General features: G+C 37.4%; 1 protein-coding gene across 3 annotated transcripts; it reads right to left on the bottom strand.

Moving 5' to 3' along the window:
• LOC131937147 (putative amine oxidase [copper-containing]) lies at nucleotides 1-27,371 on the bottom strand. Of its 3 annotated transcripts, none has more exons than XM_059294342.1 (18): nucleotides 27,302-27,371; nucleotides 27,118-27,264; nucleotides 25,035-25,223; nucleotides 24,706-24,844; nucleotides 24,458-24,614; nucleotides 24,108-24,171; nucleotides 19,675-19,799; nucleotides 19,274-19,453; nucleotides 18,649-18,799; nucleotides 17,960-18,109; nucleotides 15,496-15,597; nucleotides 15,116-15,273; nucleotides 14,560-14,648; nucleotides 12,508-12,689; nucleotides 11,364-11,518; nucleotides 9,669-9,876; nucleotides 8,811-9,016; nucleotides 1-139 (listed from the first exon to the last, which is right to left on the bottom strand). In XM_059294342.1, exons 3-18 carry the CDS (start codon nucleotides 25,218-25,220, stop codon nucleotides 25-27), a joined length of 2,367 nt encoding a protein of 788 aa, XP_059150325.1. In that variant the 5' UTR covers nucleotides 25,221-25,223; nucleotides 27,118-27,264; nucleotides 27,302-27,371; the 3' UTR covers nucleotides 1-24. The 3 variants fall into 3 exon arrangements, with proteins under 3 accessions (XP_059150325.1, XP_059150326.1, XP_059150327.1); XM_059294343.1 differs by having other exon boundaries at nucleotides 27,118-27,240; nucleotides 27,302-27,319; XM_059294344.1 differs by lacking the exon at nucleotides 27,302-27,371 and having other exon boundaries at nucleotides 27,123-27,263.

Genomic DNA, 27,371 nt, shown 5'->3' with positions numbered 1-27,371 from the left:
TTTGGTTCTTTATTTTTAAGCCAGTCAGTATAAAATAAAATTCTTTCTCCTGCTCTCTAGGATAAGGTCAGGGTTGTCACTAACTGTCTCCTCTAGGGTTGACTTCGGGATGACACACTGGTCTCTTGAGTTGCCGTTCCTGTACACAATATGAGCAGTATGGTATATTTGTGTATTAAAAAAAAAAACACTAAAAGATAAAGTTCAAAATCTGTATTTGGCAAACCGAGGATTACAAAGGAATATTAGAAAAAATAAATACTTCTATGTCATCATAGTGTTATTCATCTAACGTGCTCATCGTCTAAATTTATGTTTTAAAAATTAATATTGAAGGTGTTGTAAAACAAATTTCATTTTTCAAAATTATAGTAATAATTGTCGGCATGTCCGTCAAACAACAATAAAGAAAATGTATCATCCTTCACAAAAATTGTAATTGTGTCTTAAAATTATTTACATTTAGTCCTACAGCACTTATTACGTCCCTTAACAAAATTAGGAAAACAACAACTTCCTTTAAAACAAGTTAATAAAAAGTCTAGTGACAATTTAAGCGCAATCTCCTTATAACGAGCGACGCGTAGCTCGCCTCTCTCTCTGTCTTGCCGCGCGCAGTGACGCGAACGACCCCACGTCACGACAGGCTAGCCTCCCGTATCAGTCGAAATGATCACAAAGACGTATAATGCTGGGGTGCGTTCAAGCTAGGAGAACGATCGGTAAAAATTCTTAATTAATTTTTTGTGACCGAACGAAAGGATATTTTTGAAAACTTTCTTGGGCACTATTGTTCTAAATTATGGCAGGAATCGATTGCTAAATGTTTCAAGTCGCTAAGTGGTCTGGTTGCCGAGATATGGAGCAAAAACTGCATTTGTTCGAGTTTTTTTTTTTTGCTTTTCCGGGAAATCCAGGAAGGAATTCCGGGAATTTTTATGGCCCACAATCATCACTGGAACTTGCTTAACATATTTGCTTTTGGAACTAGTCCTCGATATTGCTACGTTTAGGAGGAGATACCACTTAAAGCTGCGGACACACATCCATCCATCCATCCATCCATCCATCCATCCATCCATCCATCCATCCATCCATCCATCCATCCATCCATCCATCCATCCATCCATCCATCCATCCATCCATCCATCCATCCATCCATCCATCCATCCATCCATCTATCCATCCATCCATCCATCCATCCATCCATCCATCCATCCATCCATCCATCCATCCATCCATCCATCCATCCGTCCATCCATCCATCCGTCCATCCGTCCGTCCGTCCGTCCGTCCGTCCGTCCGTCCGTCCGTCCGTCCGTCCGTTTGTCCGTCCGTCCGTCCGTCCGTCCGTCCGTCCGTCCGTCCGTCCGTCCGTCCGTCCGTCCGTCCGTCCACCCGTCCACCCGTCCATCCGTCCATCCATCCATCCATCCATCCATCCATCCATCCATCCATCCATCCATCCATCCATCCATCCATCCATCCATCCATCCATCCATCCATCCATCCATCCATCCATCCATCCATCCATCCATCCATCCATCCATCCATCCATCCATCGATCCATCCATCCATCCATCCATCCATCCATCCATCCATCCATCCATCCATCCATCCATCCATCCATCCATCCATCCATCCATCCATCCATCCATCCATCCATCCATCCAACCATCCATCCATCCATCCATCCATCCATCCATCCAGAAATGAAGAGTTAATAATCGCAATTGTCCGTATGGAAATTGCGCTAAAAACCATTACATCGGGGTTTAAAGAATATAGATTTTATAGATTTGTTTTGGTGTTGCGAAAAAAAAAAGAGTTACATAGTTAGCGGGGATTGATCCAGTGCAATGTTGTAGATATTTCTAATACTGCCTTTTATCTATTATATACACCAGGGGTCTCCAAACTACGGCCCGCGGGCCGCATCCGGCCGGCGAGGTCGTTTTATCCGGCCCGCGACGATCTTATTGTCCACTGAATAAATGTTGGTTGGAGATGGCTGAGGAGCTTTGCACAGAAAATTCAAAACTATTTGAAAATGTAGCTTTGTGTGCAAATACAATTACTCGCCGTGTTGCAGACATTGGTGAAAACATAGTGACTCTAATAGTGAAAAATGCAAGCAAGCTTCGCCATTTTTCAATTGCAATGGATGAGTCGCTGGACAGTTGTTCCACCTCTTCTTATGTTCATTAGTGGTGTGAAGACATGAACATAACACAAGAGCTGGCTTGCTTACATAGAATGTATGACACTGTTACCGAAGAGGATATCTAACCATAGATAGTTCAGAGAGAAAAAAAATCGCAAGATTTACCATATTTCACATCAGTAAGATTGCTTATTTTGCGAAAACGTTCTGAGCAGAGTATTTAAGTTAAGAAAAGAAATAGGTGACTTCCTGAAAGTAAAGGCAAGTCACAGCCATTGTTGTCTGATGAAGAGTGGGTATAGAAATTGGCCTCTGCTGCAGACATAACTAGTCATTTAAATTTTCTGAACCTAAAACGGCTAGAGAGGGAAATCTAGTTTCTGATCTATACACCCACCAAAAGGCCTTTAGATACAAACGTGTCATGTTTTTGGAACAAGTACAGGCTAACAACTTGACACACTTTCAGCAGTGCAAGGTCTTTACCACTGAGTTCCCCACATCATTTACATACGAGATCATTAAAGAGCTCCAGCTGCAGTATCAGAAGCGGTTTTTCTGACTTGGATTCAAAGGCAGAAGAAGTTAGACTGTTTCAAAGCCCATTTGAAGCAAATGTGGCCAGTTGCAAAGATGAACTGCAGCGGGAGGTCATTGAATTGCAAGAAAATGACTTCCTTAGGGACACGTTCAAAGAAGGGCGGATGGGTTTTCATAAGTTTGTGCACAAGGAACAGAGGCGTAGCGACCCTTCCCGGCGCCCGGGGACAAACTTTTGATTTGCAACCCCCTTAAACTTTCGATCTGCACCCCCCCCTTCAACCTTTCGATTTGCACCCCCCCCCCATTCAAACTTTCAATTTGTTTTTCCAACCCATTTTGGCGCCCCCTCAGGTCGGCGCCCGGGAACATATGTCCCCCCCCCCCGCCCCCCCCCCCCCCGCCCCCCACTTGCTACGCCTCTGACAAGGAAGACTTTCCTAATATAAAAACTTTTGCATCAAAGTACCTTTCAAATTTTGAAACAGCATTCCTGTGTGAACAAACATTTTCAAGAATGAAATACGTGAAGAACAATTTGAGAGCAAACGTAGACCTCGGGTGGGCGGGGGACATTTGAAATTTGTTTATATTTCTATATAAATTTTATATAAATTTTATTTGGTTGGGGGGGGGGGGGGGGGCTGAAAAAGATGCCTTAAAGAAACTCTGGCCCCCGAACTGATTTTTGATAGTTAATGCGGCCCTCGGGCTGAAAAGTTTGGAGACCCCTGATATACACTAAACGTACTGTTTATTAATTATTTTTTAATAACAGTTAATAAGCCGATTCCTAAATGTCCTCTATGTTTACTTCTTTCCGTTTGCGGATAAGCTTGGGGTATTATAATTGTCTACAAAATTAAAACAGCCGCGTCAGCCGACGCCCCGGAAAGGTTCGATTTGACGCCCTGGGCTATCCTGCGAGTGCTATGGTGCATAATTTCGCTTTAAAAAGTGCGATATACTATGGATAAGAAAGGTTACTATAGTCTTTAAGTGAATCAAATCCGGGCGTCCTCTGGCGCCCAGACAGGTTGCTTTTTGGCGCCTCGGGCCTTCCCGTGTTTGCTTCGGCGCCTACATTCGTTTAAGTGAGTGCAAAAGACTATGAATAAGTTTGGATACTATAGTCACTAAGCTGAAATAGGCGGTTCCTGTGTCGCCCCAGTATGGTGAGATTTGGCGCCCCGGGCTAGATTGTGAGCACTTTGCGTTTATGTTTGCGTTTGTGTTTTCTTTGTGTTTGAGTTGGGTTTGCGTTTTTTATTGGGTTTGTATTTGCGTCTGGATTTGGTTTGCTTTCGTTATTTTTTTTGTTTGTGTTTCTGATTTCTTTGTGTTTGCGTTTGTTTTGGGTTTTTGTTTGTGTGTTTGTGTTTGGATTTGTGTTTGCATTTTTTGTTTGTTTTGGTTTTGGTTGGTTGTGGTTAGGGCGGGCAATGCCGGGTATATGCTGATTACTAAACACACATGTCATGGTCCTTTACAGACAGTTTTTTTTCACAGAAGCCAGTGCAGGCCTGGCCGGGACGGCTAGTCTAATAAATTAAGTTTAAATTGACCGTATGTATGTATGTGGCGGACAAACGGACACGTGGTAAACATGCATATAGTCAAAATCTCGACTTGATCGCCATATTGTTATATTCTTAAAGTGTTTTTTGTTGTATCTAACTTAGTGATTTTTTAATTAGTTTTTTTGGGGGTTGGAAAAAACAATTAGATAAGTAGCATGGACTGATATAGTGCAATGTAGTAGGTAAAACAGAAATTTTAAATCCTGCCTTTTATTTATTTTATACATTGAACGTACTGTTTACTAATTATTATTCGTAATCAATAACAGTTTAGAAGCCGCTTCTAATTGTCCCCTATGTTTACTTCTATATTTCTGTTTGCGGACAAGCTTGGGGTATTATAGTTGTTCACTAAATAGAATCAGGCTCGCCCACCACTAAATCAAATCCATGGCGTCCTAAGGCGCCCCGACAGAGTGCTATTTGGTACACCGGGCCTACCCGTTAGCGCTATGGCAACTACGCTATGGATAAGAAAAGTTACTATAGTCTTTCACTAAAACGAATCCAGGGCGTCTTTTGGCGCCCGAAAGGGTGTTATTAGGTGCCCGGTAATTCACAGGAGCACAATGGCGTCTAGGTTCGGCTTAAACTGTGCGATAGACAATAGATAAGATGGGGAATTATAGTTGTTTACTATCTTGAGTCAGGTGGTTCCGCCGGCGTCTCGCAAGTGTAGAATTCGAGCCCCCGGCTATACTGTGAGCACTATGCATATATGTTGGCATATAAGCTTTTTACTTTCTCGTATATACGTAGTATAGAGAAATTATTGTAATCGTGCAAAAAAAAAAAATCGAGATTTTTACAAATCTCGACGTTTTACACCTCACTGATACGGAAAAACATAATTTTGCAATCTTGTCCGTATGTCTGTGTGTGTGTGTGTCTGTGTGTGTGTCTGTCCGTGTGTAAACACGATAACTTGAGTACCGTTACAGCTAGGTTGATGAAATTTCATATATAAGTATTTTATCAAAATCGTAGATCCGTATCAACTTTTGAGCGATTTCCGATAACCGGAAGTGGTACTTTTCCTACTTTGAATTTTTTAAAAGCCTATAACTTGAGTACTATTTCAGATAGATAAATGAAATTTCACATGTAAGTAAAAGATCTAATTCTGTACCTTCTGTTAAATTTTGAGTAATTTCCGTTGACCGGAAGTAGTAATTTACGCTACTTCCGATTTCTCAAAAAACTAATGTAAATTTTTAAAGTACTAATAATATTGCGCACTATTATGCGCTTTTTTATTTGGCGTTCACTTGGTGTGCAATTAATTTGTCTACGAGATTTTATTCTATTTTTTAAAATTTTAGGAATTTAAAATGGATTAAAAATCATGTCTATAGCCCGAGTTTCCATCCCCTGTTATTTTATACTAGGCATGCTGCCCAGCTTTGCTTAGGCTTTCGAAAACATTGAGAATTTGAATGCTTAATTAATTCGCCCGAGGGTCGGTCTACGACCTCAGGAGTTATGAAGAGGTTCCTCCGTGGACATTTTTTTTTCGATTTATAGCTCATATAAGGCGCCGGTCAGTTGAGGTCAGTTTTGACCCCATCATCGTAGACTTTTCGGCCAACCGGCCCCCGTGTTCTGTCGCCCCAAGGCAAGATCCTGCCAAATTTGAAGCGCCTGCGGCGCCGGGAAGTGCCCTATCGGGCACCCGACAACTTTGCTTTATATATTACTAGCCGTCCCGGCCAGGCCCTGCTCTGGCTTCTGTGAAAAACCTTTCTGTTAAAGACCATCACCTGTGTGTTTAGTAATCATCATAAACCCGGCATTGCCCACCCAAACCACAACCAACCAAAACCAAAACAACAAAACGCAAACATAACGCTAACACAATTACAAATACAAACGAAAACAAAAACTTACCACAAACACCAATACGAACACAAAGAAAAAAGCAAACGAAAACAAACCAAATCCAAACACAAAACCAACCACAAACACAAACCCAAAAGAAAAAAACAAACGAAAAAGCAAACGAAAACAAACCAAATACAAACGCAAAACCAACCATAAACCCAAAGAAATAAAACACAAAAGAAAAAACAAACGAAAACAAACCAAATCCAAACGCAAAACCAACCTCAAACACAAATACAAACACAAACCCAATGAAAATAAAACACAAACGAAAAAAGAAAGAACAAAAACGAACCAAATCAAAACGCAACCACTAACGCAAACCCAACCTAAACACAAAGAAAACACTAACGCGAATATAAACGCAAAGTGCTCACGGGGCTGAATCGCCTACTTCAACTTAATAAACGACTATAGTACCCCAACTTATTCATAGTCTTTTGCACTCACTTTAATGAACGTAGGCGCGAAACCGAACACGGGAGGCCCGGGACCCCAAAAAGCACCCTGTCTGGGCGCCAGAGGACGCACCATGACGTCACCGCCTGATTGAACTTAGTAAACGCCTATAGTGCATAACTTATTTATAGTCTTTTGAACTCACGCGAACGTAGATACCATAGCGTACACCGGAAGGCCCGGGGCGCCAAATAGCACCCTGTCGGGGTGCCGGAGGACGCCCGGATTTGATTCACTTAAAGACTATAGTAACCTTTCTTATCCATAGTCTATCGCACTGTTTAAAACAAAATTATGCAGCATAGCGCTCACATGATAGCCCAGGGTGCCAAATCAAACCGTGCAGGGGCGCCGGCGGACGCGCCTGTTTCAATTTAGTGAACAAAAATGATAATACTCCAAGCTTATCCGTAAATGGAAAGAAATAAACGTATATGATTTGTAGGACCTGGCTTATTAAATGTTATTGATTTAAAAAAAAAAAAATAATTATTGAACAGTATGTTCAGTGTATAGAATAAATAAAAGGCAGTGTTAAAAATATCTAACGACATTGCACTTAATCAATCCCCGCTAATTGTGTAATTATTTTTTTTTTCTTAACACCAAAAACAAAGTAATAAAATGTTAATTCTCTCTTCTTAAGGATTTATTTTTCATTAAAGGGAAGTAACTTTGCAGACAATACATTTCCGACACAATTTTAGAAATTTTATAAACGTCGATACACTTTTTAAAAATTTTATGTCGTGTTTATAATTGAAAATTCTTCTTCTAAGTAAATAGAATGAAAATTGTTTTTAAAGACTTTCAATGGTAATTTTTTGACTCGTAAATTTAGACTTTGAGCATGATAAAAAATCTAACACTTAAATCCGTAGAACTGTCCACGACAAACTTTTTTTTTTGCCACACGTTACAGAACTGAGCTTTATATATTAGATAGAGATTAGCAAATGGCATAGATAAACAAAGATTTCAATAAAGTAATTAAGGCCTGAAATACTTTAGTATAGAAATGTATTATTTGAATAGATGAATCTAGAATATCTAGATCTAGAATCCAAATAAATAAAATAAATTTTATGAGTTTAGGCCGGAAAAATTGTATTGTATACATTTCATAGTGCACGTAGATCTAAATCAAATTTGAATGAAATAGTTCATTTCTTTTTATTCTAAACACGGCAGATGACGTCATTAGTTAATGTATAAGCAATAGTGACGTCACAGTTTTATGCGTTCTTTTTCACATCTATTAATGCTTTTCCGGTTGCATAAATAATACTGTTTCTCTACATTCGAATACGCCTTTAATTTTTATTTTTCTTCTTTAAATAAAATTGTGGTTATACATTTAAAACATCTAACATATTATTTTCAACAAAAGTCCGTATAAAGTTCTCCATATATCGCTGCCGTTTCTGACGTGATGTCCGGCGAAAATATTTTGCGGACAGACAGAGAGAGAGAGAGAGAGAGAGAGAGAGAAGTGCGCACATGGGGAATTATATATTAGGATAAGAATATTCGAGAAAGTTTAGGGGAGATCACTCCCGGTTTATTTTGTTCTGTATTATTGTTTTGTGGGTTTTTTGCGTTGCATTAGTTTCTATCTTTGCTTTATTTTTTGTGTTTGTGCTTGGATTTGTAATTGTGCTAGTGTTGCATTTTTGTTTGTGTTTACAAGTGTGTTCGTCGTTGCTTTTGTGTTAGCTGTTAAGTTTTCGATTTCGCTTTTGTTTGCGTTTTTCTTTGCGTGGCTATTGTGTTTTGTTTCTTTTTCTGTTTGTGTTTGGCTTTTGGGATTTTGCTTTTGTTTTAGTTTGCGTTTTTGTTTGTTTTTGTGTTTGCTTTTATGATGTGTTTGGTTTTTGTTTGCTTATGTGTTTGCGTTTGTGTTTGTGTTTTGTTTGTAGTTGGTTGTTGTTAGGGTTAATTCGAAAGGTATATATTTCCTAAAGCCAGTATATGTTGTTTAATAAACACACAAGTCATGTTCGTTTACTGTTTATATTTTCGGACAAGCGTCTTTCGGAAATTTGTTTTAGACCTATCTAATGTACAGTGTACAGTTTCTTTAAGTTTCATGAATGTTATAACCGTTGTACAATGCTGCTATGGGGGTTCTTTAACATAAGATCTTTATAGACCAGGGGTTGATGGCTGTAGATGCCTCGGCTCACCTGTCAACAGTAACACCTTTGGTGGGGTCACGTGGGTCAATGTGTTTGATATACATTGCATCCCGTGAACCCATTGACGGACACTCATCGAAATAGTTGTAGGGCAGCAAAAAGAAGGTCAGGTGATTGCCTACACTTGGGGTCACAGGCAGGTCTTCAGTGTGGGGGATGTGATGCATGCCCCCAGTCAGCCAGAATACCAGGTCCTGGTTGGGAGACGTTAGCAACGGTTGTAACAATTTCAATCAACATTTGTAAACTGCAAAATTTTGTAACAAAACAATTTAAACAGAAATTTGATACTCGTGATTTGAACCAATCAGCTCACAGACAGTTTAACAGAAGACTGCATTGCGAAAAGTTCACCCTGCGAAAAATTGTAGTGAAATTTGTTAAAATGAAATGTGTTAAAAGCTCAAGGGAAAAGATTGAACTATTACAATCCACCGACGCCTAATGCTAGCCATGTTGGGCAAATATGTGAATCCGTTGACAGAGAATACGAGAGAGGGTTAGGGCAGGAAATGGAGGCCCCACTGAGTGAAAAGCAAGATGCAGACGTTGATGCTGTCGAGATTACATGTTGGTCTAGAGTCTCTTCTGAAGGAATTTAACCATTTGGTGACCGTCGTAAGGAAGGGCACTTTCAACAACCATCGATAATCTGATTTTTAATTTATTCTGTAAATTTTCATGTTACTTTATTTATATGTAACTAATTTTCTTTCCTGTGATTACATAAAAAATTATTTGTTTTAACTTTTGTTGCATCACTGAATGAGTGCAATTAAGATAAGAGTGATAAAGATCTTTAGCATTACACTATCGATGGCTTCTAGTAAAACTAAAGGTCCTTACCTTGTCAACAATGTCTTCGTCGTCGTCATAAAATTTGGTGAAGTTGACCACAGGGTCAAGGCCGTCAAACATGCCGTAGTTGGAGCTGGACCAGATCTCGTCGTCCTTGTGCCTAGTGACCACCATCTGGTGCCGTGCCCAGGGGATGGTGCGCTCATTGCCCTGGTCACGGGGCAGCAGGTTGTAAGAGATGCCGTTTAGCTGAATTCTGTTGGTCAATGTTAAATAGTTTAACACTAGACATTAACATTGTCAATATATATATATATATATATATATATATATATATATATATATATATATATATATATATATAATATATAAAGCTCAATTCTGTATGTAATTTTTGTCGTTGACATACTTCGATGGATTTAAGTGTTAGATAATTAAAGTCCTTACGGTCTAAATTTATGAGTTAAAAAATTAATATTGAAAGTTTTGGGAAATAATTTTCATTTATCAAACTGAAAGTAATACTTTTCGGCATTTTCATTAAACACAAGTTTTAAAAAAATATCATCTTTTACAAAAATTCTAATTATGTTTTTATTTAGTCCTTTAGCACTTACTTCCCTTTGATAAATTAGGAAAACACAATTACTTCCCTTTATAAAACCATTGCATTAGTGGAAAAGAATTTACTTTTTATTACTTTGTTTTGGTGTTGGGAAAAAAAATAATTACATAATTAGCGGGGATTGATCAATTGCAAATGTTGTAGGTATTTTACGGATAAGCTTGGAGTATTATAATTGTTCATTAAATTGAAACAGGCGCGTTCGTTTAAGTGAGTGCAAAAGACTATGAATAAGTTGGGGTACTATAGTCGTTTATTAAGCTAAAACAGGCGATTCCGCCACGGGATAGACTGTGAGCACTTTGCGTTTATGTTCGCGTTAGTGTTTTCTTTATGTTTAGGTTGGGTTTGCGTTAGTGGTGGCGGTTTGATTTGGTTCGTTTTTGTTCTTTCTTTTTTCGTTTCTGTTTGTGTTTTTTTCTTTGGGTTTGTATTTGTGTTTTTGGTTGGGTTTGCGTTTGGATTTGGCTTGTTTTCGTTTGTTTTTTCGTTTGTTATTTTTGTGTTGTTATTGGTTGGTATTGGTGTTTGTGATTGTGGTTGGGTTTGTTGTTAGGTTTTTGTTTTCGTTTGCTTTTTTGTTTGTTTTTTCTTTGTGTTTGTATTGGTGTTTGTGGTTGTGGTTGGGTTTGTTGTTAGGTTTTTGTTTTTGTTTGTATTTGTAATTGTGTTAGCGTTACGTTTGCGTTTTGTTGTTTTGGTTTTGGTTGGTTGTGGTTTGGGTGGGCAATGCCGGGTTTATGATGATTACTAAACACACAGGTGATGGTCTTTAACAGAAAGGTTTTTCACAGAAGCCAGAGCAGGGCCTGGCCGGGACGGCTAGTATATATATATATATATATATATATATATATATATATATATATATATATATATATATATATATATATATATATATATATATAAAGTTTTGAACACCCCCTCACCCCAACGAGACTATCCTGGCTACTCCACTGCCTGCCATATGAGAACCCACCTAAAGCCTTGCAACTAACCAACCGGTCATATAGAACTCACTTAAAGCTTCTAACTCACATGTCATATAATAACTCACCCAAAGCCTTTCAACGAACTTACCTGTCATTAAGGAATTCATCTGCCCTACAGGAACTCACCTAAATCCTTTCAACTGGTTGTATTTTGTTCTCTTGGCATCATTGTGCACCAGCAGGTATTTTGGTTTCTTGAAGTGGTAGTCATATACAGCGGCTTTCTCTGTGGTCTTCAGTTTTCGGACCACTTTGTTTTGATAGTACTTCACGTGGGGTCGCTTTATATTGTTACAAGAAATGGGTTTGCATTTTAGTTTTGCTTTCAACTAACTAAACAACGCTCTCTCGCACTTACAACATTATCATTTAAATCGACGCAATGTAAATTACTGTTATCGTCCGCTTAAGAGCTGGGATAATCTAAATTGAAGCTGACCTACCCTATGTAATAAATATCCGAGAAAACAGGATTTAAATTTCAGGATGTGCTTAGTGGTTCAGAAATTGAATCCAATTTAAGGATGAGCCGATGAGTTATTTTATTAACTATACAAAATCAATTATTGCATCTAGAAATGGGGTAGTGGGAATTGTAGGTGTTCACATATTCTAAGGTGTATTTACTTTCAACAATCAGTCACTAAAAGAGAAGACTACAATACACACAATGTTCACCAATTTTACTTTTATAGAAATACATTTAAAGCTTAGGAATTTATACATTTCTAATCAGTGAAAACTAACAGAGTATGTATTCATTTGTATCTATCATCTACTGTAATCCATAAAAATGTATTATCGTGTACTGCGATAGATATCTATATAAATAATTCTCTACGTAAGGACCATGCGGAACACCAAGTACGCTGGCCGACCCAAATGCTCCCTCGCTCCCCAGGCATGCGCAACAGACCATTACGCTATCACCCCCACACCCACTTGTCTGGTGAGCTATTGTTCACCCCGAATGTTTACAATCGTCGAGCCGGGTCGAATTAGTCGAATTAGTGACGGATATTATTATGGGCAGATAATTTAGTTTTTAAACAATTTGAAACTAAGAGGAGGTAACAAGTTCTGCTTGATGTTTTCATCGTCATCTGTAAACTGTCGCTACCGAATGCTGCTTCCACTGGGGAGGAGGGAGTGGGGGGGGGGGATGTGAGGAAAATCGCCGTTCACGAGCTACTGATAGTGTTTCAAAGCAAAAAACTATTAGTCTCATCTTTGGAAGTGTCGAATTCAACAATTTTCCTGCCATACTCACAGATTTCAGTCTGACCGTCTCTCTAACGACGTCTAGAGTCTCATAACGGTTAGACGTACCGCCCACATCCAGGTCAACTTTGAAGTGTGCCATGTGGTGGTGGAGACTTCCGGTGATGTAATCGTGGAGCCGGAACCCGTAGTCGCCTTTTTTGTTAGCATAGTAGGCGGGCAGGATGTACCCTGTCAGAATATAAGGCTAGCAGGATGTACCCTGTCAGAATATAAGGCTGGCAGGATGTACCCTGTCAGAATATAAGGCTGGCAGGATGTACCCTGTCAGAATATAAGGCAGGCAGGATGTACATTGTCAGAATATAAGGCGGGCAGGATGTACCCTGTCAGAATATACGGCAGGAAGATTGTACCCTGTCAGAATATAACGCAGGCAGAATATACCCTGTCAGAATAATACGCAGGCAGAATGTACCCTGTCAGAATATAAGGCAGGCAGGATGTACCCTGTCAGAATATAAGGCAGGCAGGATGTACCCTATAATGTGACTTAGCAGATCGTGTCTTAAATTATTTACGAAGGCTGTCCAACCAAAAAATAAAACAAAAAATAAAAACCTCAATGACCATCAGCTTTAGCAACAAGCATTGACACTAAGTTTGTATCGAGATCAGTGAATTGGCACCTTTTGTGCCAATTAGTATGTCTCTAACAATTACACAATTCAGACTTGCAACAATACAATCCTACTGTTTTGTACAAGTTCTCGAAAAAAGGTCTCCAAAATGTGATAAATCAATGACCAAATATTTTAATTTTTTGTAAATGTGTATTACACCTTCAACTTAATAAAGGTCTTATATCTAGCATTTACGATCAACTTATCTATATACTACTAAAACTCAAGTTTGTTTACATGTTTGAATATTTATTTGTTTGTTTGTCTGATTTGGTACTCTAAGGAAACTGCCCTATATGGGGGGGGGGGGGGGGGGGGGGCTGTAAAATAATATGTAGGTAGAGAACAATTTTTTTATTGCAGTCTGACTGTTAATCACACATTTATTTAAAGACGTTAAATAATTTATTGATTTATTCATAGGTAGATTAACCACATTAATTTTAAAATTTTAGAACAATAGCTTAACTTTGACTGAATAGTGACGTTTGATAACTCATTTTTTTTATTTGTTATTGGGGAGAATCTGCATATCTGTAGAGCTGTAAAATAGGATTTTGGGTGGCAAATATTGTTTTTTCTTAAACACACTGTTAAATACAAACTAATTTAAAGCCGTTAATTAATTTATTGATATATTCATTGGTAGGTTAACCACATTAATTATAAAAGTTTAGTACAATGACTTTAGTAATAGTGAAAAGATTTTTTTTTTACAACAATGTTTTCAATTATTTTTTCTTAAGGCCTATATGTGAATGATAAGGTTGACTATCAGGACCTCGCGGGGCACAGGGCAGGTGAAGTAGAGTTCACCTGTTTTTATGTTCTCAGCATATGAAGGGATAGTGTGTTCAGAGCCATGCTCGGCCGGAATGGTTTTTTTTTTTAAAATACAAACATGTCTGAAACTTGGCGGGTCACTGGGCAGGTGACGTAGAGTTTAGTAGAGTTTTTAAAATATAAAAACACGTCTTTTTGAATGTGGGGTCTGGTATTTTGGGATGATAAGTGCTGGCAGACGTGATGTCATTTATGGATGACCGCCCCCCCCCCCCGAAACCCACAGTTATCTAACTAGATAACGGGTAGTCTAGTTTTTTTTATAAATTGGATTTGATATAATTTTTGACGTTATGAATGGCAGTTGAGCATCAAGCTTTAAAAAAGACAGACTAATACTTTTTTGAGGGTTCTCATGTTTGTGAGAATGGTCTGTGTGTTGCCGTGGGGCTGTGTATATCTGAGATGTATTCTAAGAGAATTTTGTTCGTATTGAGGGCTATCGTCTATTATTACGTTAAATATGTATGACATTATACTTCGTTAAAATTTATCACGCCCGTCAAGATTTCCTAATGACACAGCTGCTTATCCGTACTAACCCACACACAGAGTTACAAGCTTCTAATTCCTACCTGTACTCATTAGCCGAAATTCCAAGATACCATTTTGATGAAAAATAAAATCGATGATGTAATCGTAATTTCCTAACGTCAAGGCGGATCTGAAAGGTATTCATGGCCGGTTAAAAAGAGCAACACAACATTAAATAAATGTATTACAGGACACAAAATGTCATTACTGGTTTTAAAGCAACACAACATGAAATAAATGTATTACACGACACAAAATGCTAAATGGTTTTAAAAAGAATTATTGTACATCTACACGGCCATATACTTATAAAATTGTTGGGAGAGACGCAAACTTCTGTCCTCAGTGGCCAAGTCCGATATTTCATTGCCTACTGCTATAAAGTAACAATGAACTTCTAACCCTAACTCTACTATACCCCTCTTCCAGAAACTCTTCCACCCCACATTTAACCCACCTGAATGAAACCATCTGAGATCACCATAAGAACATAGCACCAAGTCCAACTGCTAAAAATCTCGGCCATCCATAACTAACCTTGACTTTAGAACGAACTTATCGTGAGTACAGAATCCAACATGCCGCAATAAAACGAACCTTAATGTGAGTACAGAATCCAACATGCCGCCATAGAATGAACCAGCTTCCTTCTCATAGGACGAGTGTCTCCTAAGCGGGTAACCGTTGTTGATCTCGAACAGACAGAAAGTGGAGTCAAGGACTCCAGGTTCGTCTTGGTGCTGACTCCAGAATGTCTGTTATGAAAAAAAAAATGAAATCATGTAAAAAATGCTACACTTTGGATCACGAAAATATAGTAATACTTAACTAACTCATTATTTACTGTTTGCTTATTGCATATATTGTTACATAAATTAACGTATTGTGTCATAGTTTCCACACGACAGGTCTTTTATTTAGAATTGTGAGGCTCGTGAAAGAAATGTCATACGAAAGTTGGGCATTTAGGAACATACCTGATTGACAAGGGTAGAAAACTCTGGGCAGTCTCCACCTGGCACAAGGGACTTAGAATGTGATCCTAAGAGTACACCGCTGTCCACGTAATTCGTTATTTGCTAAATAAAGAACTTATAGGTGAATTGTAACCAGAGTTTAGAAAAACAATTAATATAAAAACCTTTTTTATAATATACTAGACTACCCGTTATCTAGTTAGATAACTGTGGGTTTCGGGGGTCATCCATAAATGACATCACGTGTGCCAGTATTTTTCATCCGAAAATAACCATACCCCACATTCTAAAAGACGTTTTTTTATATTTTAAAAACTCTACTTCACCTGCCCAGTGTCCCGCCAAGTCTCAGACATGTTTGAATTTTTAAAAAAACGACTCCGACTCAGCACACTATCCCTTCATAGGCTGAGAACATAGAAACAGGTGAACTCTACTTCACCTGCCCTGTGCCCCGTGAGGTCCTGATAGTCAACCTTATCATTCACATGTAGGCCTTAAGAAAAAAAATTGAAAACATTGTTGTAAAAATAAAATCTTTTTACTATTACTAAATTTATTGTTCTAAACTTTTATAATTAATGTGGTTAATCTACCTATGGATATATCAATAAATTAATTAACGGTTTTAAATTAGTTTGTAATTAACAGTGTGTTTAAGAAGGAACAATATTTACCACCCAAAATCCTATTTTACAGCTCTACACATAATGCAGATTCTCCCCAATAACAAATCAGAAAAAGAAACAAACAAAAAAATGAGTTATCAAACGTCACTATTCAGTTAAAGTTAAGCCATTGTTCTAAAACTTTAAAATTAATGTGGTTAATCTACCTATGAATAAATCAATTAATTAATTAACTTCTTTAAATAAATTTGTGATTAACAGTCTGTCTGAAATCAAAAATTGTTCTCTACCTACATACTATTTTACAGCTCTTCACAATGAGTAGAACCATTTACAATAGTATTTCAGACAAACAAATAAATATTCAAACATGTAAACAAACTTGAGTTTTAGTAGTATTAGATTTTTGCATTGTTATTGTAGACGAACGTATCGGGAAAATTTGAATGAAATCACTACATTAAAATAGGGGGTAGGCTCCAGAAAAAACCAACTTCTTAATGAAAAGCTTTTATTGATTCATTTGTGCATATCTAAGTTAGGGTACTTGTAGGGAAATATTTCCATGCATCAGGGACTCTTTTGAAAATTTGGTTGCCATGGCAACGGCGGCCATCTTGAAAAAAACATCCTTTTATGGAGTTCTAAAATTTCATAAACTAACATAAATATCGGCTATATAACCATTGATCCTTCTTGTACTAACGCTAATAGAGTCAGCTGGCTAGTTTTTGTAACAGAAATCACTCTAGAAATATTTTTTTTTAATTTTCAAAATTTGGTGTGACGAAATTCCAATGAAAATAATGTTAAATTCAATGGAATTTCACCAAATTTCTTTTTGAAAATTTGAAAAAATATGTCTAGCTGTTTTTTGGTTACAAAAATTAGCTAGCTGGCTCTATTGGTGTTAGTACAATAAAGATCAATGATTATATGGGCGGTTTATATGTTACTTTAGGAAATTTTAGAACTCCACATCGGTAGTTTTTATTTGACAGTTGTTTTGTTAAAAGAATACTGTAGCTACGGTTGAATTATCTTTATTCAATAGACATCATCCCACACTCTTGTATAATTATTGTTTTCCCTTTGTTTTTAAACCATTGTGAAAGATAGGCAAATGTTTACACCACTTACATGACTTATTTCCCTTTTTTAAATAGTATAAAACTGGTGCTCATAAGCTCCTTTTAATATATTTGTGATAAACAATTAAAAAGCAATTACTTCTCTTACTTGTTTTTAAAAAAAAAATACATGCTAAAAATGACATAATATAAGAAGGAAATATATTAAAACTAATAATATAAATACAAAATGACATAAAAAATAAACTTAACACGAGAAACCATTACATACACAAAGCTTTGATATTTCATGTTGTTGTTTTGTTTTTTTTTGACCGACTCGAGGTTAAGAAACAATACGGCCAAAATAAATTAAAACAGATTTTCAAAAACAGACTTATGCACACACACATGAGATGTTGTAATTTGTTTAAATTGACAAAAAACAAAGACAATTTTTTTTCAAAACCGGAACATGCCAGAACTAAGTATCCTATCCAACCTTATCGTTTAGTTTAGACTGTCAATAAAACACGACGTTCAATACTTTTTGTCCAAACACTTTTCATTTTTAATTAATCACGTGATTGTTTAGTTTGGTCACGAGCGTGATCGTATTTTTTTTATTATGGTCTGGAACTGATGTGATTGTGTACTTTAACAAATAACAAGGGTACATGTGCAGAGTTTTTATTAAATTTTCCAACAAACACTGGCTCTAACACTTTATCCAGCGAGTTTATGACTAATAAAAGCTCAACTTACAGGTAAAGGGTCTTTCCCAGAATAAAAAACAGCTATTTCAGCCACACCTATCTCGTAAGCGATTCTCTCCCCTTTAAACCTGACGTCATACACCACCGGTCCAGTCAGTGCTGACATCCGGAAGTTGAAGGTCCAGCCCATGTACTCTACCTGGTGGTCAAAGACTAAATTAACATTGGGAGGGGGCAAATGCATAAGTGATTCGAATTTAAATGGCTTTATATTAATCACGCATGCAGTTGTGAATGTCTGTTCATATAAAGTTATCTATGACGACATCGCTATGATCAAACCGTGACTGAAGGGAGCGAGCAAGATTTATTTTGATTATCTCCCCTAGCTTACCTTTCTGTGTTTGAGTGAGCAATATTTATTTTGATTATCTCCCCTAGTTTACCTTTCTGTGAGCGAGCAATATTTATTTTGATTATCTCCCCTAGCCTACCTTTCTGTAAGTGAGTAAGATTTATTTTGATTATCTCCCCTAGCTTACCTTCCTGTGAGCGAGTAATATTTATTTTTATTATCTCCCCTAGCTTACCTTTCTGTGAGTGAGTAAGATTTATTTTGATTATCTCCCCTAACTTACCTTCCTGTGTTTGAGTGAGTAAGTTTTATTTTGATTATCTCCCCTAGCTTACCTTTCTGTGAGTGAGTAAGATTTATTTTGATTATCTCCCCTAACTTACCTTCCTGTGTTTGAGTGAGTACCTCTTGCCGTCTGGCTCTACCTGTACCGGTGCTCTCTGTGGTTTCTTGGGTAGAGGCTGTCCTCGTCTGTACAAAGTGCTAAATAGTTCGTTGGTCTCTTTTGGCTTGACCACTTTCACTGTGGGGATTCTGGGAAGAGAAGATGTGTGGTAAACAACCAATTAGTCTAGAGAGTAGACGTGGTGTGCAGACATTGGTGTTTCTGGTTTTTATTTTTGGCCATATTTACTTTGTAAAAATGTTTGACCTTACAATAAACAAAACAGTAATATAAAAGCTGGGTGGGTTTCTATAGCGCACTACAGGGGCGGACTGTGGCCAATTGGCCTGGGAAATTTAAATACTGGACCCAATCCCTGATAAATATTTTCATTGAGTATTTTTCCGCATTAAAGTCTGATTATCATCATCAGCTTGATGGAAATTCACTTGAACATTTTGTTTTAAAAAATAAAAGCACTCATAGGCCTAGAACCGCACCGTTCTTGGGGTCCCAACGGAATTTCCCGTTAGATGGCTGGCCAGTCCACCTCTGGTCTAAAATAATTAAAATGATGTATAGATACACTAGTGTAAGTGAAAGTCCGTCTAGAAACCAGTTACGTTTTAGCGTTGTATCCGTCTACCAGCTCCTCCACAGTGTCGTATATCCTGCCAGCGTACCAAATCTTCTCCACCATCAAATTTCTAGGATCCGAACCTTCGAGCTTACACAGGACTCCGAAGTCGACAGGATGTAGTGTATAAAATGGGACGTCGAAACTGGCAAACAGCCATATTTTTCTGTGGCGAGAAGAGGTCAAACTTATTACAGAGCGAACAGCGATACCACACTAAACACTGAGGGGAGAAACGTATTCTCTGTAGATGATTTAAGCACTATAATTGTGAGTACAACTAAATGATCAGACAGCTTGTAACCTTATAACGCAGCTTAATGTTGTTTGTACAAAGATACACGTGTACACAGATATACAAGTAAAGCAAATTGCTGCAATGGTCACCTCTGGTTAATGTTGTCCAATAGTCCAGTTGACATAGGTACAGGATTGTAGGTCAGACAGTCGGTGGGATCCTTGTCACATCCAGTGACTGAAGCATTATAACTTTCACGTAAGATGTGACCAATCTGTAGACAGGGAAATCGTGGGTTCAACTTTTATTTAGATTTCTGTTCTATCTTTTTACTTTCTTCTATACGAAGTAAAAAGGAAGTATGGTAATCGTGAAAAAAAAATCGAGATGTTTACAGACCTCGACGTTTTACACATCGTTTTGCAATTTCGTCCGTTTGTCTCTGTGTGTGTGTGTGTGTCTGTGTCTGTAAACACGATAACTTAAGTACCGTTACAGCTAGGTCGATGACATTTTAAATATATGTATTATATCAAATATGTAGTTGTGTATCAAATTTTCAGTTATTTCCGATAACCGGAAATGGAACTTATTCTACATTCAAATTTTCAAAAGCCTACAACTTGACAATTTCAGATAGATAACGAAATTTCTAAAATAAGTAAAATATCTAACTCTCTGCCTTCTGTAAAATTTGGAGTAATTTTACGTTGACCGGAAGTAGTAATTGACGCTATTTCCGAGTTCTCAAAAGCGCATGTGAATTGACTAGCTGCATTACCGTGTTCCTTCTCGGTAAATCTTTTTTAAATGTACCAACTTGGGAACAGAACAAAACTAAACACAACACAAACACAAAACAAACACAACACAACACAAACACAAAAGAAAACACAAATACAAAAAAACACACAAACACAACACAAAGGCAAAAGAAAACACAAACACACAAGAAAACACAAAAACATCATGAACACAAAATAAAACACAAGCACAAGCACAATGCACAATGCACACAAACACAAAGCAAACACAAACGCAACACACAAACACAAACACAAAAGAAAAAAATAAACGCAACACAAACATAAAAGAAAACACAAATACTACACAAAATAAAAGAAAACACAAATGCAATGCAAACACAAACGAAAACACAAATGCAGCGCACAAGCACTAACACAATAGAAAAACGAAAAAATAAAAACAACGCTCATAACATAAACACAAATTAAATGCAAACAAAAATACATAGCCCGTGACGCCAAATCGCACCCAGTCTAATCCCCGCCCCCTCCAGGTAGAACGTCTAATTCACCCCACCCCCGCTCCCCCTAAAAAACCAACGAAATATAATTTATATAGAAAATATATACTTTTACCATTGTCAGCCTCCCCCGCCCCGGAGAATAGTATTCGCCCCTCCGAAAATTCAAGTCCCCACCTCCGGAAAAGTGTCCGAAAAAAACACTGTCTGTGTGAGTGGGCTTTATCGGCAAAAAGTAGGAAACAAGTCTATATTTTATATGTAGGCTCTGCTTTTAGTTTGTATAATCTACAAATGCGATCAGTGTTTCCTTCAGACTTATTCCTAACCCGGAGGGGGTTGGGTGGGTACTTGAAATTTTCAGGTGTTGGGGTAGGCTAAATTTTCTGAGGGTGGGGTGGGGGGGGGTGGTGCGCAGACACAGATAAAATTATATAATTCTCTTTCTTTGAATGGGAGGGTAGACGTGCTTTGGGGGATGTGTGTGGGAGTGAGGGGGGCTGAGCCCCCCCCCCCCCTTCCCCCCATCCCCCAAAGTAGAGTTGCCTGAAAGAAACACTAAATGAAACTTTTATCATGATTGAGATTTGCTGCGAGGTTGAGGGGTACGGCTTCGACTCAGTAGCGTACGCAGGGGGGGAGCAGGGGGAGCGGCCGCTCCACCTCTGGCCATTTTTAGCAAAGTGGCGCCTTTTTGGAAACTTTTTAAACTCAAAGTTTTAAACAATAATATTTGTAAAAAAATATTTTTGGTCGGCACAACTATGTAAACCACAAGACTTCTTTTCATGCAGCAATTAAGCATTATTGTACTAGTCTAGTAGTGTCTATGTTTACAACACGTAGTAACAGCTGCATCAGTTTGCCATTCTAAAAAAAAAAACCATTACGATGCATTGCAATGTTTAAAAAACCTCTACGGGTAGTACCACCTGGCAAGAGGGGTGTAAAGTTAAAGGCAACTGTATAATGTATTTGCTTACGAATAATTGAATTAGAAAATGTTATACATAAAAGTTTCCCTTTCAAACCTGACGGTCTAAGGGGCAAGTCACTTGTTTCTGTGACCTCGGAGTATGAAGAGATAGTGTGGTCAGCACTATGCCCAGCCGCTTTTACTTTTCCTAACGTGAGTTAGGTACCCATCAGTTGGGTGGACTCAGGGACGGTCTGCTGACTTGAACCCGGATTCGAACTCGAGACTTACGGGTTAGCAGTCCAGCTCTCTACCGCTAGACCACTCCGTCCCCTATATACATGAAACTTCACACATAATTACTTAAATTTACTTATGAGCAAACTGAGTAGTGGTGGGGAAATTTTGACAAGGCCAACAACGTCATCACGATGAAGTATTAGTATTCTTACAGTTTGGGCGATATTGATTACGATTACAAATTATATGAAACAGTTACAACCCCCCCCCCTCTCCCATGACCCCTCTGTAAAAAAATATTGTCATAATACCACTGCTACTTATTTAAATATATTTATGTAATAATATATATTTGTATAATATGTATTTGTGTAATATATATGTATTTTTTGAACAGTCATCTAAAACTTAAGCTATGTTCACTCTGAGTTGGTTATCTCCCCCCCCCCCCCCCACACACACACCTCACCACCACAATTGTGTAGAGCGACATTAATGTCACATCTAGGTATACACTGGGTTGGATAATTGACCTAAAGTGACCGGACATTGGTGAATGAAGTTGAACCCCCCCCCCCCCCCCCCCCCGAACTTATCTGTTAAGCACATGTAGAAAAACGCGTAATGATGCACCAAAGTACCATGCCGCCAGAAAATTGTCTTTTTAAACGTAAAACTCTTGTGAATATTGTTTTTGCAATTACCAGTGAAAAGGTTTGTGATCAATACAGTGATCTAACCCATACCTATCACTATGTTAAAAATAATCTTTATAGAACAAAAAGAAGCAGTAGTTAGTTAAAAATATATGATCTGAACTAAGAGAGCGATATTTAGTTAAATGTAGGCTGTTATTCCAAATGTTTTTCCATTGTATCGAAAAGCGTGGTTTTATACCAACTCTGATTTTAAAAACTTTCATTATGCTGTAATACTTTAGCATTTATGATGACGATATATTGAAGTCTGATTATAGACAAAAACATTTTGTAAGCACGAATGGTGTTAAACAATTTTATTATATTCTAAAGTAATTATTTATTTGTCATGACATTTATAATTAAATGTGTAGATATATACATATTTATATTAAGAGAGTAATTATTTGCAGTATTTCACTTTCTTAAATAATATCCCAGGAATTATTATGTAATAATTTTTTAAACAAGAATCACAAAACAGATTGTGTTACGTTCATTGTTTTTGGTTGTAGTGTGTGTATATTTATTTTTGTTTAGATTGATACAAATTTTTTTTTTCGGCCTACATTGTGAGTTTTTTCTTCAGAGTGCTACTTTCAATTTATTTTACATCATAGCGAAGTAAAGACATACAGCTAATAATTATATCTATATATATACATATATATATATATACATATATATATATATATATATATATATATATATATATATATATATATATATATATATATATATAATACACGTATTTAGAACGTGTTAAAAATTCGGCGCCTCTTTTGCTCTTTTCGCTCCCCCTAGGGGTCATCCATAAATGACGTCACACTCGTAGGGGGGAGGGGGGGTCCGTAATTTTGTGACGACGTGTGATGAGGGGGAGGGGGGGGTCAGATGTTGCGACGTCACATTTTTGCATCATAAAAAAGCAATGTTAGAAAACGAATTTTAGACGTTATTCCGCGTTTTAGATAACTGTTTTAATAAATTGTAATAGTTTAGACAAGATTTTGGAAAAATATCAATGTTTAAAAAAAATTCAACTGCAATTTTGAGGGGGGTTGTAGGTTGAGGTGTGACGTCATTTTAGGGGGGGGGGGGTCTGGCTTTTTGTGACGAAGTGTGACGGAGGGGAGGGGGGGAGGTAAAAATCGTCAAAAAAAGCGTGACGTCATTTATGGATGACCCCCTACAACGAAAACTTGGATACGCCTCTGCTTCGACTTTATTTAGTATCCATCCGTTTTCAACATCATTTTTTAATTCTGTATTAATTTTAAGATAAGGTTTTGATATCGGTTTTTGGTTTTTGGTTTGGTTTTTTTTCTGATGTAACCTGCACCTGTTATTACAAAAGAACAGCGATATTTGACGACGTCTAAACAATACATTATTGGTAACGATTGAGTTTTAGCGAGTTATCAAGAGATTTTACGAGATAAGATTACGTGTGAACCAGACCTTAGCATCGAGCGTTCTCCAGAGGAACTCATCAATGATATCCATTTCCATCTGATTGAACGGCCTGCAAGAAGACACAAATCGATCTGTCTTAAGGTGAGAAATCAATTGTTCATTGAGTAGCGTAGTTGATGAAAGTTTTAGGCTGAAAATTTAAAACTTCAAACGATAAAGATAGAGACAGAAAGTGAGGAAATATCAGAGAGAATGAACCTGAGGTATGCGGAAAGAGAGCCTGTCATCGACCTTTGTAGTGAGACAAAGATCTAGATCACAAAGTTAGACATTTGAAGCTCGACACACATGTATGGAGCAAAGTGAGAATCTTGTAATGAGACAGTGGTGCTCACCTGACTGAGAACTCCACCGGATTCCTTCTGTTCCGCAAGACCATCAACTTACATTTAATGATCTTATGCAGAGGACCGCACACGTACTCTTCAACAACTGGAGGGTCAAGGTCACCGCGGTTCACCATTACACGTGCGTATCTACCTGGCTGCTTACCTACATTTGACAAATATCCACATAGAAAAATTAGTCAAAATAAATATTATTGGTAACAATTACTTTTTGCTTTCTTAATACCTTTACGTACCAGCATTGTCCAGAAAGTTGAGAACCTTTGATTTCTTAGGCAGGTACAGATCAGCCATGTAAATGTAACTGGAGTTGAGAGTGGCTGTGCTCGTATTGGCGGCTCGGATGTTGGGATCTTTCTCCAGGAACTCACGGAGCTGTAAACATATGGGTATCACAAGAATTGGGATATTGGGATCTTTCTCCAGGAACTTACGGAGCTGCAAACATAAGTTTGTAAAGTCACAAGAACTTGGATATTGGGAAAGTTCTCCATGAATTTCGAAGCTGTGAACATAAGGTTGTGTGTTTAGTGTTCTATTCTATACACCCATACATACTCCTTACCTTGATCATTTCGGTCTTTGTTAGGTCATGAAAAGGTCCGGGTCTCTTGGGTTCTGTCAGGTCAATCACGTGATTGTTGGTGCTGGTGCTACCACACACATGACTGACGCAGCCTTGATCTTCCGCCAGAAGGCACGTGACCATAGAGCTTATCAGCCACAACCAAGCAAAGTTTCTGAGGGACATCACCTAAGTAAGTCGAGATTTTAAAGACATTTAGAGACAACAGCCAACCAAACAAAGTTTTTGAGGGACATCACCTAAGTAAGTCGAGACATCGAAAGTCATTTAGAGACATCAGCCACAACCAAACAAAGTTTCTGAGGGACATCACCTAAGTAAGTCGACATTTTAAAGACATTTAGAGACAACAGCCAACCAATCAAAGTTTTTGAGGGACATCACCTAAGTAAGTCGAGTCATTTAAAGACATTTAGAGACTTTTACAGACCTTTAGAGACATGAACTATGTTTTTAACCTATGTTCCGATAAATTTAATTTGACTTGCTATTTCATTTTAAACAAATGATATATTTTTGCCTCATGTGGTATTGCATAATTTTCATTTTGAGATATAATACTATTTATTTACTAGTAGTACAGTTGTGCTATTAATTGTAAGCTTGGTAAACAGACTTTAATGTATATAAGTTGAAATTAGATAATATCACACCATTTAGTTGAACCTTCTTTAATAAAACGTCTAATCATAAAATATTTCAGGAAACACAAAATCCGCATGTATGTTTAAAAAAAAACGTATCATCAACTTTTCACTTTTGGGTCCAGGACGCATAGGGGCCACCACAGAAAGCTCCCTCCTTTTTGCCGTTCTCTGGCAATTCTCTTGGCAGTCTCCCATGACAGTTCTGCCTCTGCCAGCTGCTTCCATGCTGTGCACCTCCACGTCTCAATTTGACTTCCCTTCTTTCTTTTTCCTTGAGGCGGTCAGTTTAGCGCAATTCCTGCGATGTCTTCTGGATTCATTCTTAGGACGTGCCCCATCCATCGCCATCTTCGTTTTTCCATTATTTTTGAACTTTCTTCCGTTTCCGTAACTCCTATTAGTCCGTCATTTAAGATCGTGTTAGACCAATGTGTGCCTTTTAACCTCCGCAAGCATTTTGTAAAGAGTCCAGGGATCTGCTGGTAGCGATTGTTACTTTTCATTCTTCGCTGTCATACAGTACAGCACTATGGACATAACTTTAAAAAGTCTTCATTTAGTCGTAAAAGAGATTTTCTTCGATAGGAATGTTTTTTACATGGTTGCAATGGTTGTTTGGCTTTAGAGAAGTGAGTTTTATTTCAGCGGCGCAGTCTCCTAAATAATTTACAATGCTGTCTAAATATGTGAAAAATGTTTAACTTCCTCTTCTTTGTTATTGTTTATTTTATAGACTGTTGGCAAAAGAAATGTCTAAAAACTAGTTACGAATTTTTTTTAGATTTTTCTTAAATAAACAATTTTAGAAAGTATGATATTATATTGGACTAGCCGTTATAGGGTAGGCATTACTCAAGCCATTTATTGCCATGTTCAAAAGTAAATGTTAACAAACATATGTATGTGTATTTACAAATATTTGGCCGCTCATAAGATCTTTTACATATTTTAGCTTCAATAGCTTTCATTAAATAAATTATTTTTATTTTCTTATTTTCATTGTATTTAAAAGCTATAAAGATTTTTACTATTTCTCTTATTAACTAGTTAATTGTAAACAAGCTGACACACCGCAACTACAAATATTATCTGTATTAACTTTTTCAAACGATAATTATCTTCTCATTATATAGCCAGTGGTCGATTATCAGTAATGTAAACATCAGTAGCTACAGCTCACCTGATTTATGAAGGCAAACTTCTACTAGTGAATCTCGATATATTATGATATAGAATATATCGATCTTCAAAAGAAAATATATTTACTATTTTCATATTGTATTGGATTAAAAATATGGAAATCGAAATATTTCTATTGGATCCACAAACCAAAAGACAGACAGGCAGACAGACAGACGAAAGACATCGTGAACTTAGTAAAATCATAAAATAAGTAAAAGCTTATAATAACTCACCTTACCTAAAAAAAAAGAGATTATTTTCCAATGTAACTATCCGAGCTTACATCAAATGTGTTCACCCTGATAGACACCTCAGGCCGTATCAACTAAAAGCCTCACATACACGAGCACCTAGACCTACCATGACACGAGCACCTAGACCTAAAAACCACCTCACTAATGACACGAGCATCTAGACCTACCAAACAACACCACCTCACTAATGATACGAGCAATGAGGAGACGTTAAAAACTGTTTGACCCTGACC

The sequence above is a fragment of the Physella acuta genome, unplaced genomic scaffold, assembly GCF_028476545.2.
Source record: "Physella acuta isolate Inbredline_101_S28 unplaced genomic scaffold, ASM2847654v3 ptg000200l, whole genome shotgun sequence".
NCBI classification, from domain to species: domain Eukaryota; kingdom Metazoa; phylum Mollusca; class Gastropoda; family Physidae; genus Physella; species Physella acuta.
The sequence above is the reverse complement of the archived record's forward strand: the minus strand, read 5'-3'. Positions and strand labels throughout refer to the sequence as shown.